The following is a 16,539-nucleotide window of genomic DNA, read 5'->3' as shown; positions in this document are numbered from 1 at the left end:
CACTCTGTCCTCTTGAAGACAAAGACGGGCTTGAGTGACACCAAAACAAAAAACACACCATAAAAACCCTACCCAAACATGTTCTCTGCACACATCTCTCCTTTTGGGAAAGGATGAAAGACCAAACAACATGACAAATCTTAGTCACGTCCCTTACTGAGGTTCTGGAAGGTGCTCAGATCCATGGTGATGAGCATAGTATAAAAACCTATTTAAAATAGAATCTGTATGTTCTTGAGGGTCTGGTCCAAAGGCCACTGAAGTGCATAGGAGTCTTTGTTACTTCAGTGGGCTTTTGATCAGGCTCTTCTTTCCAAAATGAGAAGATGAGAGAATTAATGACAGGTTTCAGAGTAGCAGCCGTGTTAGTCTGTATTCGCAAAAAGAAAAGGAGTACTTGTGGCACCTTAGAGACTAAGGTTAGTCTCTAAGGTGCCACAAGTACTCCTTTTCTTTTTGATGTTGGTTTATTTTTTAAATAGAAAGGGGATGGACATGTCTATTCCCATATTCCAGCCATCTCTTCTGGAAAAGCAAAAACACATTTTGCCACTATTATAATTAGAAAATAACTGTCTACGTGCACATGTTGTTTGGGTATCTTTGTAGAAAAGCAGTGGGGTGAAATTCACCCCTGTGCCGAGGGCCAGCATCAATTTTCTAAGTATCAATTAATTCCCTCTTAAGCCCTCAAAATAGGATTCTAGTGGTGCAGAAAGCTTGTGCAGGCCCGCTGCATGGGGATGAATTTCATCCCTATAGCATTTAATACAAAATAACATAGGATGGTTCAAAACAGCCTATAGAGTTCAAAACAGAATTATATCTCTGCTGCAGAATTCCACAGAATTGTGTAAAACAAACCAACTCCTCAAACCACTCCCTGAAAAGCCCCACAACTCTAAAAAGAACATATTTCTCTGTTAAATTTGACACTGTAGGCTCAGAGTAATTTTCACAGCATTCCAATTAATTTTCATAAAACCCTATTGGTTCCACCCCAATGGAATGCGTCACTGAACCGAATGCGTCACTGATGTTCTGTGACACTCTCTTAGTAAACACTTCACCTCAGGGTGAATGCACATGGCGTGACTAAATTCTTCTTTGTAAGTCACTTAGCAGGTACTACTGGGCATTTTCAGAATTTAAACGAAGCTTGAAAAAAATCAGAGGGAAAATGACAACATTTTTAACCCTCATCTTGTTTGTCTGATGAGATTCCAGTTTGCTCAGTGCCTGAGCCGTCTTCATTTGAATAATTCAAGCTACTAGTAGGGCTGGAATGATCCAGTCGTCTCATCTGCCTCTTTGCTGCGTTACACTCACATTTATCTGCTTTAGACAGCAGCAGAGAAGGATGCTTGAAACTCTTCATGCTAGAGGTCATTCTTCATGCACAGATGTCATGAGGCAGGGAACATTTCTTTAAATAAAAACAGGCAGACAGAAATGGCCAATTTCCAACTGAGGTAAATATAGAATAAGGGCATCTTTGTCATGCAAAGCAGTGTTTACTTGTGGCGAACACAAAGTTAGTGTTTGTGAAAATATTAACTTGGCCATAAAATGAAAAGTGGAGAGCTTTGCATAATGCTAATTGGAACCTGTTTTACTGAGAGCTAGATTTTTGGCTTTGCCACAAGCCTGCGGAATGGGGTGTAAAAGCAGCCCAGGGAAGTAAGAAAGGCATAGTTCCTTTCGACCACCCCCATTTGCTTCTGGCAGAGAGTCATTTGTTGCTGGCCTCTATCAGTAGCAATTTATAACCTCCCCCTGCACCGATTCAGCGGTGCTGGCTTGTGCATTGGCTTCGCCCATTTCCCTCCCATCCCCACCTACCCACTTGGTGTTTCCAATGGCTACTCGTGGAGTTATGTACTACACAGTGCAAGTAATGGTGGCAGAGTTGGGCACTTGGTGTACTAGGGAAGGGCAAGGATCCTAGTGTGGGTGGGGAAACCAGTCTGGAAATAAATGTATTGTCATTTTGGTGAAAGACTTCTTTTAAAATCAGTGGGAGACCCATTCAAGAGTATAATTTAGAACTCAGTTTCCAATATGATAGATTTAATTTTTTTTAATGAATTTTTCTTCATCCCTGGCTGAATTTTAAAATACATGCTCAATATTTCCTACAAATAAATGATGTCTCCCTCTCTTTCTTTTCCTTTAGCCATCAATATACAATGCCCAGTGCAGGAAACAGGTTATTAGCAATCTGAGGGACAGTCCCATTAGCCTGACCACCCACAAAAAGGCTTTGTCAGTATGCGGTGAAAGCTGCAGGCACGTATCAGTGATCTGAGTGTATAGAATGCTTCATGAATGTTCGAGTCAGAAAACCATTTCAAGATACGGTGAGTCACCAAGTGATCAAATCACTGAGACCCAAGGCTTATAGGAGTGGGGGGGGGGGAAGGAAAAGAGGATCACATGACCTCTCCCTTCTCTCCAATTCCATCCTCCTCCCTGGGCCCACACAAAGGACAGGAGCTCAGGGATTCTTCACTGTCAGGGAATCCCTGTTCTCGTTGGGGCCGGGGAAGTAGTAGGAGGTGGCCAGGCTGAGAAAGAGTGGAAGGTGGTTGGTTTTTTTTGCCCATTAAAAATCAAAACAGAACATACACTAGAGTGTTAGAATATTTCTTCAGGGAAGAAGAGCAAAAAGAAATAAAGAGAGAAGAAAGCACTGCTGCATTTTCTGTTTGTTACAGAACTCACTGGCTATATTTGATCAGGTTTCTGGAAGACCCATTCATGTTTTTCATATGGTATGCAGTTGTAGCTCTAAAGTCTGTGTTTACACATCTCAATAAAATTACAGCCCTAGTTTCAAAGACTGAGAACCAGAAGCTCCCATTCACCCCTAAAGAAAACTGCATACAAAATGTGGGCACATTACGATTTAATGTGTGACTTTCTTTTATCCTACTCTGGCTAATCCTGAAAAATTTTGTGGCATGTCTGATAAGAAAAGGGATAGAATAGCCTTCTTCTCTTACTTACTGTGGTATAAATAAAGAGTAGTAGTTTGAAAGAAAAACAAAGCCTAACGGATCCGTTCTTTTATCACAAAAACCTTATAAAACTTGCTTTACAACTTAGAGAAAAATTAGTATATATGGGAGACTCCCACTGTAGTCAATGTACAAGAGTCAGGTTTTTTTCAGTGTGTCTTTCAGTGAAAATGTAAGTTAATGAAGGATCTGCAGATGTATCTGCACATCGGGCAGACATGCTCACTTGTTTTTGCCACAGCCTGCTTTCTTTGCTTGCACTTCTCTTTGTCCAGGACTTTGATGTTTTGTGTCCTGTCTAATCACTTGATGTTACAGATGAGATGCAGCTAGCACACGTGAAAACACAAAATATATACACAAAATACACAATTATAAACTGGCCTATGGAAGTCCCTACAACTGTATCAATGAGACCTGCTACCAGTCAGTTTCTGCAGCTTTATAATATTAATCACATATTGTGGTTGATGCTTTTCTACTCTTAGTCTTCTTCTTCTTCTATCCTGTCATGTGATAGTGTCAATTAAGGTCTTTCGTTGTTTCATGTTTAGGTCCAAACTTGTGTTTTTCTTACATTAAGGTAGGTAACCTGTTCATTCATGGTCCTATCAAAACTCTGTGATATCAAGCTCTTCTCCTTTTTCCTCTTATCTATTTTAATTTTGAGTTTAATAGTGACTATTGTTGAAGGGTTTCTCCTTTCATTAGTATTAAAAAAGTTCTTAAATTATCAGGTTGGGTGGTAATATTTTTTATTGGACCAACTTCTGTTGGTGAGAGAGACAAGCTTTTGAGCTCCACAGAACTCTTCTTCAGCGATTATCTGACAGCTGATACCCCATTAGTAGTTCTGTTGAAATCAATGAAGTTACACCAGTGTAAAGCCAGTGTGAAAGAAGAAGCAGGCCCAATTAGAGTTTTAGTTAAAGAAATTAGGTAGACGTTCACTTCTTACTTCATCAACTCTATCTATCCATCTGTCTTTGTGTTTTGTATAAAGAAAAGGAGTACTTGTGGCACCTTAGAGACTAACCAATTTATTTGAGCATGAGCTTAGTTAGTCTCTAAGGTGCCACAATTCTTTTTGCGAATACAGACTAACACGGCTGTTACTCTGAAACCTGTGTTTTGTATAGTGGCCATCACTGAAGACTAGGATTTTTAAAAGGAATTAAGGCTCCAACTCTCATTGAAAAAAAAATTAAAAGATGCTTCTGAATATCTCCCTCTAGTTGTCTAGAGACACAATTTTCAAAAGTGCCTAACTAACTTAGGGCCTAGGTCCCATTGTCTTTTAATGAGACCGAGTCTGCTAAGTGCCTAAGTCACCTCTGAAAATAGGACTCAGTCTTCTAAGTCATTTAGGCACTTTTAGAAGAAATTTATCCTTGTTTTATTGATGTTAGTCTTTTTCTGTATTGTCTTCTTTCATTTTTTCAGCTGCAACACTGGCTTCACAAAGTTGTAGATTGCACCAGATACATGGAAATCAATTCCTGTTGTAATAAGAACCAATAGAGGGTGCTATGAACCATATCTGTTTGAAGTAGAGAGCACTCAATCTTATGTTCAGTCTGGAAAATGCACAGGATTGAATGAATTTATCAAAAGAAATGTCAGGTATCAGGACAGACAGAATGAAAAGGAATTACCGTTAAGTCTTTGCAATAGGTGAACATTAATGCTAAATTGCAGTGGAATTGCTATAAAATGATACAGCGTGCCCATATTACCAACCCTCAGCAGAGAGCACTATAATTCATGTAATTACAGCAAGTGCCAAAGGAATGGTTAATAAGCCACTAATCCCTGTAAAGTGCCATTGGTTTTGCTACAAACTGTCTGGGTTGGGATGTGGTACCAGCAGGTTAAATATCAGTATAATTTTAGGTTTCAGAGTAACAGCCGTGTTAGTCTGTATCCGCAGAAAGAAAAGGAGGACTTGTGGCACCTTAGAGACTAACACATTTATTTGAGCATAAGCTTTCGTGAGCTACAGCTTACTTCATCGGATGCATCTGATGAAGTGAGCTGTAGCTCGCGAAAGCTTATGCTCAAATAAATTTGTTAGTCTCTAGTATAATTTTAGACACTCTGCTGTAACATTTACATTATTTTCACAGTGACTTTAACACCCGGAAAGGTGTTTGTAGTGAAGACAGGATGAATCCAGTTACTGCGAAAAGCTGAAAGGGTAACATTTCAAAAAGCACCAAAGTGACTTAGGAGCCCCAAGTCCCATTTTCAAAAGTGATTTAGGTAGTTAGGGCCAGATTTGCAAAGGTTTTTAGGTACCTACAGATGTAAATAGGTGTCTAGGAAAATTTCAAAAGCACCTAGGGCCATAAGCACCGAGTCCATGGGTGCTGTGGGGCTGGAGTACCCACAGGGAAAAAAAAAAGAGTGGGCACTCAGCACCCACCAGCAGCCCCATTGCTCAGCTCCTTCCGCTGCGAAGCAGCTGTTTAGCTGTGTGCAGGAGGTGCTGGGGGGAGCAGGAGAAGTGAGGGTGGGGCGCACTTGACGGAGGGGGAGAATGGGGGTTGGAAGAGGCGGGGCGGGAAGGGCTGGAGTGGGGGCAGGGCCTGGGGCAGAGTTGGGGGGTCATGCACCCCTGAGGAAAATGGAATGTCGTTGCATATGCCAAAGGCCCAGATAGGTGCCTAAATACCTTTGACTAACTCCCATTGAATTTACTTAGGCACCTAAATACTTTTGAGGATCTGGGTCCAAGTGCCTAACTCCCAACCTAGGCTCTTTAGAAAATCCCACTAGGCATCTATTTGCATCTCTAGGAACCAGACTATCTTTAATGTCTGGCCCTACATCCCATTTATAAAAATGGACTTGGCATTTATGAGCCTTAGTCTGATTGACTTTCGATGAGACTTGGACTTTTAAGTCACCTTTGAAAATAGGATTTAGGCACTTTTGAAAAAAAAATTCCCATGTTCTCTTTTACCCTTAAGCTGCCATTTCTGGAAATACTTGCTCCAGGAGACCCTTTAGAAAATCTGAATCATGCAAAAACACGGGGCACCAGTGGGCAGTGAGAAGTGTATAACCCAGATCACCACTTGATGGAAACCACTGCAGTTCCATTGGAACATCAACAGAACTAATCTGATTTAGTTGATCTGGCCCACAACATCTAGAAACCAGCTAGACGTAAGGAAGTCAGGGTCTGGTTGGAGATATAAAAGTCCAAGATATACACAGACCCCAAATGGGAACATACTAATATTAGTAATGCTGGACATTTACCATGTTGTAAGAACCATTCATGTAGCGAAATTAATGCGCTCTCAAACCTCCCTGTCATGATACTTTATTTCTGATGCAAACAGTTTCAACAGTAAAAGTGAGAGGACATCAGATGTGCATGGAGTGTAAGGATCTTTGGGATTAAAATGAGTGATATCCCTTTACATGAACTAGAGTTGAGTGGTAGGCTAAAATTCATATATTTGAAGGCCAGAAGGGACCATTACCATGATCAAGTTTCTGCTAACCCACTGTCTTCAAATGATGCTCTCAGGGGGAAATGTACAACACCTTTTCCTTCAGTGCAGTTGCACAGATGTAACTGATTTGAAACTTAAACAATTCTGATGGTGATTAATCGAATTTAGCTCACTCTCTCTTAACTATGTGGTCTCTGCAGAACAAAGCAGATGGGGCGGCAGGTTTGCATAATTTTTGGTGGTGCACAGAACCACCAGCCGGGAGATGCTCCAGGGGCATTAGGCGGGGCCGGGGGATGCTCCAGGGGAGACGCGTAGGGGTGGCAGGTGGGGCTGGGGGAGAGACATTGGTGGAGCCGGGCCTCCAGGCCCTGAAGATTTCTGGAGCACGGGCACCACAGGCCCATGTAACTCGCTGCCCCTGAAAGCAGAATAAAAATCAGTAAAAGCTTATTTTCATCTGAATGCACATAAGTAGCATAGCTGCTTAGTAAGAAGGTGGCATTTTTAGAGCAAAAGTGCATTTTAATGCACCAGCTGCATAGACTTTGCAGGACTCAAAATTAGAGAGATGGATGGGAAAACTCCTCGGTTTCCTGAAATGCTTCAAAGTGCTATCGTTTGCTTTGTGTTTGACATTTTTGATGGTATTAAAGTCTCATGCTATCTGACTATGCTCATCGGAATCTTCCCCAAAAGACAAGTGATGATTCTGCTGGTGTGGTGTCCAGCTAGAAGATATTATTCAGGCAGTATCCTGTTAATCTATTAGAGTCAAAGAAGTTTGACCCCATTCCCCAGTTAGAACAAGTAGCCTCTGAGGGTGAACAGCTCTTTGTTAGAACACTGTCTCCTCACAACCAGAGTAAACAAAATACATGTCTTTTTGACCTGGAATAGCTGCTCACTGATACCCTGTGATATTGTCACTTAAATCAGCTAAACAGACACAAAATAAATACGGGATTCACCTGCTCAGCATATTCAAAACCATTTGATATGTGCTTATAAATAAGGTGTTAATGATAGTCCACCAGCTGTGAAAAGGACACAGAAAGTTATACTTCAAGTGGAGGCTTGGACTCGAACAAAACATACAGCCATGCTAGGTTATTTCTATATATGAATTGGCTGCTCAGCTCAGTCAAATAACCCCTGCTCATTAAGAACCTGATCCAAAGTCCATTGAAATCACGGGGGGAAATCTTGTTATTGACTTGCGATCAGGTCTTTAGATTAGGCCCTAGAAGACTAGGAAGACATCAACACCACAGCCTCTTTTCCTGCCTTCAAGAGTCAGCTCCATTCAGCTCCTCCTTGCAGATAGAGAGCTACCTCTGAGCAGCACCCTGGGCCTCCTCCTCTCTTCTGTGACATAATAGGAGGGAATGAGCATGTTTACCTGTCAAATGTGGTCGGGAAGCATGGGTGGAAGAGATTGGCAACAACATAGGTGAGGGGTTTGTTACAGGAATGGGTGGGTGAGATGCTGTGGCCTGCGTTGTGCAGGAGGTCAGACTAGACGATCATAATGGTCCCCTCTGACCTTAAAGTCTATGAGTCTAGATGACTTCCTCCAGCCCTGAGCCAGTGCCAACCTCTTGGAGGGAGCTATGCCTGACTGGGGGTATGCGTGGTTTCAGGGGTATTGCCCACTAGTTAGGACAGAGCAGGGGAGCAGCTGCTATAGGCAGTATGACCCCCTCAGAAATCCATAGAGTCGCTGTCAGGAAACACTATGGAAATTAACGCTTCCCAGAGCAGCACTGATGGTACGTACTCCACTCAGGGAGTGTCTGCAGCTTAGACTCTCCCCTAGAGCTCACCTTGACTAGCTAATGGGTCCACACTATAACTTGTCCTGTCTCCACTGGGTTTTTAAACATGTTAGCTCTCATGTTTTAAATACACACCTTTTTGCTAGTGTAGATGGTGCTTTAAGAGGGTAACGGCGGCGTGATGCCAGTGATCAGGGCTCAATTGTCGCAGGACTACAGAGCAGGCTGTGTTTTAGGGGGAAATAGTTTTCATCCCAGAAGATCTCAGAGCGTGTTACTTATTTAAACAGACATGCTAACACATCACTTCAGCTCTCATTGAAAGGTAGCTGGCTCCCTGCAACCTGAAACACATCAGCTGTTTAAGAGGGCACAGAAACACCACCAAGAAGATGATGACAGAAGTGACAAATCTCTTTTCCAGCTTAACGACTGTGAGGACCTCCAGATAGTGGAATGGGAATGATCTGACATCAGGACACATGGTTACAGCCTTAGTTCTTGTGAAAAATGCCACAGTATCTTTAATGCCCACAAGAGGGTGAAGCGCTCAGCTTTGTTTATGGCATCTTTTCGTCAATTTTAAAAATCTGACTGGATTAACAAGGGTATGAGATGGATGTGGGAAAAAGTGGATGAGTGGGTTGGGGGGGAGGGGGAATTAAGCCTTGCTTGTAGAAAGCGTTTATGTACAGAACGGCCTGACACTGCCTTCCAACTCTTGCATTACTGAAGCAGCATTGAATGCCCTTCCTTCAAACCCTATTATTGCTGCTTTGGATTACCTTGTGAGATCACCGCAGAGCATTGTTAGGCATTTGCTTAACTGGGACTAGGCCTGCTTTCACCACCACCCTCCCCAACCATGGGAATTGGGCTTAAATCTCTTATGGCACAAGTCACAGGGTAAGCCTGGAGATTACCTTTTTATTTCTTTGTAAGTATGATGTGAAATGCTTTCAAGTGAATGCATCAATTGCGAGCCTGATAGCTTACATGACTGATACAAGCTGTCCGGCTGTGGCTGTTTGAAAGAGGGAGATAAGGAAAAATGGAGAGTGAGATAATTCAGTCTTTTGTGCCCATTCAGATCTTGGATTTTCTGCTGAGACAGCCACTCAAAGCCGCAATGAATGCTAGCGGTAGTGGTAATTTTGTCAAACAGGCACGTGTCCACTGTGACTGGGCTGAGACCAGCGACTCATTTTATGCAGTCCCCAAACAAGGATGAGATGATAACTTTTAGTCATGACTCAAGCTGTGTGAAACTCACCAGTTTTACTTTGCTAGGGTCATAAAAACTTTTTCTTCATTTCTGATCTTTGCAGTTTTTACCTTTTGAATTCTAAGGTCAAACAAACCCTGGAGCACAAATGAAACTCCGTCGAAGCCCTCAGGATCATGTCAAAACACTAGGAAAGGATGATTTTCGACACAAAGGCAAAACTCTGTCAAAGTTCACACAAACCATTGACTAATATTTGAGTGTATAAGACACCTCTGGAAGTTTCATTGTGAGCATTTCATACAGCTCTTTTCATTACTGACCTGGAGACTTAGTAAAGCTGGTATCTGAGAGAGGGCAGAGAACTCATGAGCCTTTCAGACTCCTGATCTATCCAGTCCCTACCTACAAGTTTAAGTTGTATGAAGAGAAAGATACGGGTCAGGTTTTAGGCAAACACTTCAAGGTCAGATGGTCAGCTGATGTAAATCGTCGCTTCAGTGAATGTTGATGTTGATGTACACTAGCTGAAGATCTGACTCTAAGAGTTCACAGCATCTGAAAATTTTCTTATTTGAACCTACTGAGGTATTTTCCCTTCCCATCCTTTTCCCAAGCCAATCTTCCTTTTCCCTCTCCCCTGGACCCTATCCGCGATCCTATTTTCCTGTCTCCATCTTTCACAAAACTATAAACTCTCTGGACAATTCCTGTTTTCCCTTTTTACTCCTTCTCTGGTGCTTCTTTCTTCAAGCCCCTTATGTAGCATGCTAGCACTTTAAAATCTTGGAGGCTCTTGATATTTCCAGGATCAGATTATCCTCAGAATTTGTTGCATCCAGCTTTGTTATTTCTCATATCAAGAATCCAGTGAGTGCCTTATACTAGAGAATATTGCCTCTGCTATTTCCCAGTTAACCAAAGTAATTACAATATTAATTGCTGGGTAACCTGTAGCATTCAGATCTCAAGATAATACTTTAGATTTTTGAAAGGGAAAAAAAAATCCATCATGGGCCACAACCTCAGATAATGTAAATTTATTGCAGTTCTATTGAAATCAGTAGAGTTACACCAATTTACAATCAGCTGAGGATCAGGCCTCATGTGATTACAATGGCCAAGGCTGTACAGAGTTGTTATTATAGGACTGATTGTCCTGTCAAAGAGAGGGAAAAAATCTCTAGTTTCCTGCATTTTTCATTCCAACAGAGGTTTTGTAACACTTCAGCTTCTGGGGCATTGTTTAATTAAATCAGCTCTCAGGTTGTACATTGGCATCAAAGGAAAGGTTTTCAATCATAGAAGCAAAAGAACTCTGGTTCAGCAATGTGAAATAACCACATATTCCTTTTTACCTTGCAGTGTTAAAAATTTAAGCAAGAAGTCCCTGTGAATCAATACAAGCAAATGGCAGTAAGTAGAATCTATTAATGTCCAGTTTTCTTTTGTTGTTTTGTATGGCGATTAGCCCTTGGGAGATATTCCGAACACGATCAAGGATTAGTTTTAATATCACCACTCTGTAGCTTTGAAGGGCAAGGTTGCTGGAATTCATTTTCACTTTCATGAATTGGTGTGTAATAATTATAAAATACATACATATAGGTTTATTTATTTATTTATAATTTACATTCTTTTTGGCAGAGCTTCATTTGTGAGTCTGCAAATACAGATCAAGTAACCAAAGTGAGAATTTGTGGTTTTGCCCTGCTCTTTCTACTCAGTGTCTTTCATTTTGTAAAGCAAATAAAAGCATTTGCGAAAGGTACCAGACTGAAAGCCCTAGAGAAAGTCATGTTCTCCACATGAATCATGGCAGAGTCAAGGCCTTGAACTAAAGTTCCTTCCCCACTCACCCCCCAAACAGGCTGAGCTTGGCCAACAAAAGCCACGCAATCAATCTCTCCCTTCACATTGTTGAGCACTGTGCTCCACTTCTGACAAAGAGGATACTTCAATCTTCGTGCCCGATCGGAACTTTGCTTCCCAGTTTGAGACTCCCTGCAAAGGTGGCAATTGTGTTGTGTCATTTTTTTCATGACACTCTGAAGCCCACTCCCCCTACCCCCAGTCTTCAAACCCCAAGCCCCAGCCCAAGCCACAACTTCAAAACACCGTTTACAAAGCCCTGCAACCCTGAGTCAGTTGACCTGGGCTGGGAGGCTCACTGCCATGGGGTGTGCAGACAAACCCGCAGAATTGGAGAGAGCGCAGCAATCCATTTTGGACAGGCCATATAACAGCTATCAGGTCATAATGAGCCAGATCCTCAGCTGGTAGAACGGTTGTAGTTCCACTGACTTCAATGGAGCTGTGGCAATTTACACCAGTGAGGAGCTGGCCCAGTCAGTTTACTTCACTACCAGCCTTGGCCTCATATGCAAAAGGTGCAGAGTTCCGTTGCCGACACAGAGCCATACCAAGATGTTTTCTATTTCGTGCGTTCTGAGTTTGTGTTGCAGTGAGAAACTCTCGTCATAGTGGAAGTCCAATTAAAAATTCAGTTCATTAACACTTTTTAATAAGTGATCATGATTCTATTAGTTATGCCAATCAATTGTGTGACTGCACTAATCACTACAGTGTCTGAAGAGGTTCCTGTTAGCGCCTGTTACTGAAAAATCAAACACCTTAACAGCAGGGGCATCATTTGCTCTGGGGTAAAAGGGGCAGTTGCCCCCACAACCTGGGTTTGCCCCCTGCCTCAAAGTCTATAAAAGACATAATGGACCATACCTTTTGCCTCCCACCCAGTCTTTGCAAGATCTCATATAAGCACACCGTGTTCCATATGCTAACACAACTTTGCCACCCCTAGAACTTTTCTCCCAGGCTGAACAATTCCATTGTCTTTATCTAAACGGTTCTTCTGCTTGAGGACTTGACCTAGCTTTCATTGAAACTGACAGAAATCTTTCCTTTGATTTCAATGGAAGTTGGATGGAGCCTTTCAAATGGAAAGTTTCACAGGAGAAATGCAGAGTGCAAGCCATCTTACCTCTATGTTCAGCATGACCCAACGATACTGCAGCAAGCAGCAGGACTGTTACTACCTTCATTTTGTAATTACACTGGATTTAAAGGGATGGTTTAATCACTTTGTCTTCTGCAGATTGTTTCCCCAAAGGTAGCACTCTAGAGGTCGTTCTGCCATTTATATCAATCAGATGACGGTAAATTACCCAATAAATGATTAATCTAGGTCGAGGAGCAGAGGGCATGCATCCTTGGTCTAGTGGAGATAAAATGGAATGACTAGTAAAGACAAATAGACATTTACCGATGCCAGTGTGTCCAAAAATCTCTGTGGTTTTATTATTAACTCTGCAAAACTGGGGTGCAAGCTATACAATTCCAGTCAAACTTTTTATCCTACCAATATTTTAATGCACAAAAAATGTAACAGGAATTTTAAAAGAGAGAGAGAGAGTGTGTGTGTGTGTGTGAGAGAGAGAGAGAGGTGGAAAACATACATTCTATGTGTCATCTTATTGCATAGCAGTTTTAACCTTCAAAGTGCTTTATGGACATTGATCCTGACAGCACCTTGTGAGGAAGAAATTAAGATGGTTGCCTATTGCCCGCCAAACTGGGATTTGGTCAGCACTTCCTGATATCTAGCAGTCCTGCGCAGACCATTACACAACAAGGTCTTTACTCACCATTTTTATCAGCTGGAGAATTAAAGGTGACTTGCAAATATAGTAAATAAGGAATAATACATAAATTTTACCAAAATAGCAAGTGATGGGAGTCAAATTAAGTGGTTTTGCCAAATTACCTAAAGATCAGCAATATTTGGGTATTTACAGAATATTTTTTGAGTGTGCTACAAGAAGCGGAGTCCATGTTGAGGTTGCTGATTTGTGCTCAGTTAATGGAGAACTAGGGATGTGTTCATCGGTACATTCCTCAAGCTGCCCAAGAAGACGCTGTTCACCCTGTTGAGCTGAGGATCCTAGTCACCATCTCTTTCAAGAAGAGAAGAAAGAGCCTTCCCTCCTGGCATTCTCTCTCTCTGGTCTCTGTGGGGAGGAGAGTAAAAGAACATGGCTGCTGTCATTTCCAGGGCCTATGGGATGGGGAAGGGGAAAGACACAAGGCTCCTCCCTTGGCCTCCAGGATGGGGAAAGAAGGCAGACTTCTGTAGGCTCCTCCTCTCGCCCATGGGGAGTAGTGAGAGAGAAGGGAAGGGTCGGGGAGGTGCAATGGCATCCAGTGCTGGATAGCAGCTGCTGCAGGTAACAGAAGTTTGGCTGCCCAATGCCCAAGGTTGCATTCATCCCTCCAGTAACCCCATTCCAATTGAATTGCTCCCAGGATAACTTAGGTCCCCTCTGTGCTTGTGTCTCATATGTCGAATATGGATAAATGCCAAACCTTGAGTCCCCTTGCACATTCCTCATAAGAGGTGCACATTTAGCATATCATTTTCTTCACATTTGTTCTTTAAGGGCCTTCCAAGCTATCAGTCACTGGCTCCTGCTTGATGCCCCACCCAGGGCTTGAACTGAATAAAAAAAGCCTATATTTTTTCTCAGATGACTTCCCTGTTCATATAATTTCCCGCCCCCCCCAAATAAAAACCCTAAAACTAACTGCTTAAATTACTAGTGACTGTTTCAGATATGGTGGCCTTCACCACATAAATGGGAATGCTTAGCAACTCATTAGGCTGTGAAATGAGATTTGAGTTATATTCAAGATTATGGCCCAAAATTCTGAAAATAAGTAGACCCGCTCTCTTCCACGTGCTATTGTTGGCAAGAATGGACGGCACTTTTCCAGTGCAGTGCTGCTCTCAGGCAATGCAGTGAAACACTCTGGTATCCTATTCCATGTGTCACATGCACTAATTCCCAACTTTTGGGCTGCTGAAGGATATACAGGGAGCTCCACATTGAAGGCCCCTTTGAGTACGTCTGGTCTGGGTCAGCTGACGCGGGGCTCAGGTTACAGGGCTGTACAATTGCTGTGTGGACATTTGGGTGCAGGCGGGAACTGGAGTTCTGGGACCCTGCAAGGGGAGAAGGTGGCCCCGGAACGTGGGCTCCAGTCCAAGCTAGAACATCCACACAGCAATTTGACAGCTCCGCAGCTCCATGAGCCCGAGTCAGCTGAGCTGGGCCAGCCGCAGGTCTTTTATTCCAGTATAGACAAACTCATTGTCTCCACGTTGCTGCCCAGCCAGCCCTGAACCACTTCTAGCTCAGCATGGGGACTCTACAGCATAGGCGCAGAGAGAATCTGTCAGACCTTACGGCCCACTCCCACTCTGCCTCCTCTCCAGCCCTTCCCTAATTGTAAAGTTCTTCAGGGTTGGGGAGAAGAGGGAAGCATGCCAGGGAAATGGCAGTTCCTTCTTCGACACCCCCACAGCAGGGATCCAGACTTCTCCCTGTAAACATGCGGAGAGGGGAGAGCAAGGAAGCCACATTTTGACATGACCGCTGTCAGAGCAGAGTTCAACTTAGGGATGGATTCCGTGAGGAATAATTGCTGCATTCCCAGTGCTGATTGCTAAAGCGTTACAGAAGACCATGCCAGGAAGATTTCTTTTCTATGCTCAGCCACGTGCAATCACATTGCTATTGCTAGCAAGGTAACACTGCATTACATTCACACCAGTTATCAGACATGGTTTACACGCTTTCCCCCTTCCCAGATAGGACTGTTGCAAATAATCAGTTTCTGAAGGACTAAAGAGGATCTGAAGAGTTTAATAATGGCAACTAGGGAAAAAAAATACATATCCACTGAGAGCCAACAGCAGCCAATTCTGTTAAGTTAAAAACACCTAGACACCCACCAACAACCTCCCTCCCATTCCCATAACACAAAAAGCTCTCTCAAAAAAACAAACAGGTCATACACCAAACCCAAACCAAACCCCATTTTTACATAGTGATGTAGAGATTTCTCAGGAGGAAACCTTAATGAGTCTGCCTCACAGCTCTCCATAACTTTAATTATATTATTATATGTATAAAAGGGTGAGGAGAATTGTAAGAGGGATATTAAAGGAAGATCATCAACCAACATAAAAGTAGACACACATCTAATATTTAACAGGAGCAAGAAGAGTGTGGTGCTTCCAATATCTAGCAATAGAGAGAGGCAGAAGCGGAACTATACCTCCCCCCCACCTTGATTTTAGGACAGTAAAAGGTGTAGAAGAGGTTCAGATTTGAATAATTTGCTCCAGACCCATAAAGGGCCTATTTTTCCTAAATAAAGCCTTGCCAGTTAGCAGCTAGATCCACAGCTTGTGTTGACCTCAATGGAGCTATGTTGATGAACACCAGTGGAGGACCTTCCCCTCCTAGATTCTATCTTTCTATGTGACAAGTATATTTGCCGGGTTTCTAAAAGAACAAGTGACAACAAGATGCTGTTGGTTACTTCTTGTGGCCGGTGGAACCAAGGGGTTTATAACCCCAGCCCTCTAGTAGATCTATGGATTCCTGGACATTGTTGTTTTGGGTTGCAATAAAATACATAAACCAAGTCCCGCACCCTCAGGAGCTCTCTGTCCCTAATTTTCTTCCTGTGGTTCCAGAAGATTTGTACCATGAAGTGGGGACATCGCGCACCTATCACACGCACAGTCTCAAAGGTAAAACGAAAACCAAACAACATAAAAAGGTACTTAAAGTAGCAATAAGGGAATAAAGCCTTCGGTAGCTGGTCATCCTTCCAGCGAGCACTGATAATACTTTAAAAGCTGCCACTGCTGCTCTTTACTGGACTCAGAAGACCACTAATTGTTTGAGCTTTAGTCAGTAGTTATGTGCAACCAAAAACATCTCATATATCATCATTACAAGCTGTTAATGTAGCACCATAAACTCACTCACTGCTATAAGAATGTTGTGAACTGAGCATTTTGAGCAAAATCAAAAGGCTGCAAAGCAAAGGGGAGCAATTCAAAGCAAATTTAAAATGTAATCACACTGATATCTCCAGGGCCCAATTCTGAAACCAGATTCTACGGGTGTCCAAAATATTCTGACTTTGGTAACTAGAGTTGGACTCCCAAATTCATG

The 16,539-nt window shown here is 42.5% G+C and overlaps 1 protein-coding gene across 1 annotated transcript in view; it reads right to left on the bottom strand.

Annotated features, from left to right (window-relative positions):
• The window catches only part of GC (GC vitamin D binding protein), a 40,919-nt gene extending 28,322 nt beyond the window's left edge, over nucleotides 1–12,597 (bottom strand). Inside the window, exon 1 of the mRNA XM_075127331.1 lies at nucleotides 12,492–12,597. Coding sequence (XP_074983432.1) covers nucleotides 12,492–12,552 — 61 coding nt within the window. The 5' untranslated portion in view covers nucleotides 12,553–12,597. The remainder of the gene's footprint in view (nucleotides 1–12,491) is intronic.
• Nucleotides 12,598–16,539: the final 3,942 nt, after the last annotated feature.

The sequence above is a fragment of the Caretta caretta genome, chromosome 4 (genome assembly GCF_965140235.1).
Source record: "Caretta caretta isolate rCarCar2 chromosome 4, rCarCar1.hap1, whole genome shotgun sequence".
NCBI lineage: Eukaryota > Metazoa > Chordata > Testudines > Cheloniidae > Caretta > Caretta caretta.
The sequence above is the reverse complement of the archived record's forward strand: the minus strand, read 5'-3'. Positions and strand labels throughout refer to the sequence as shown.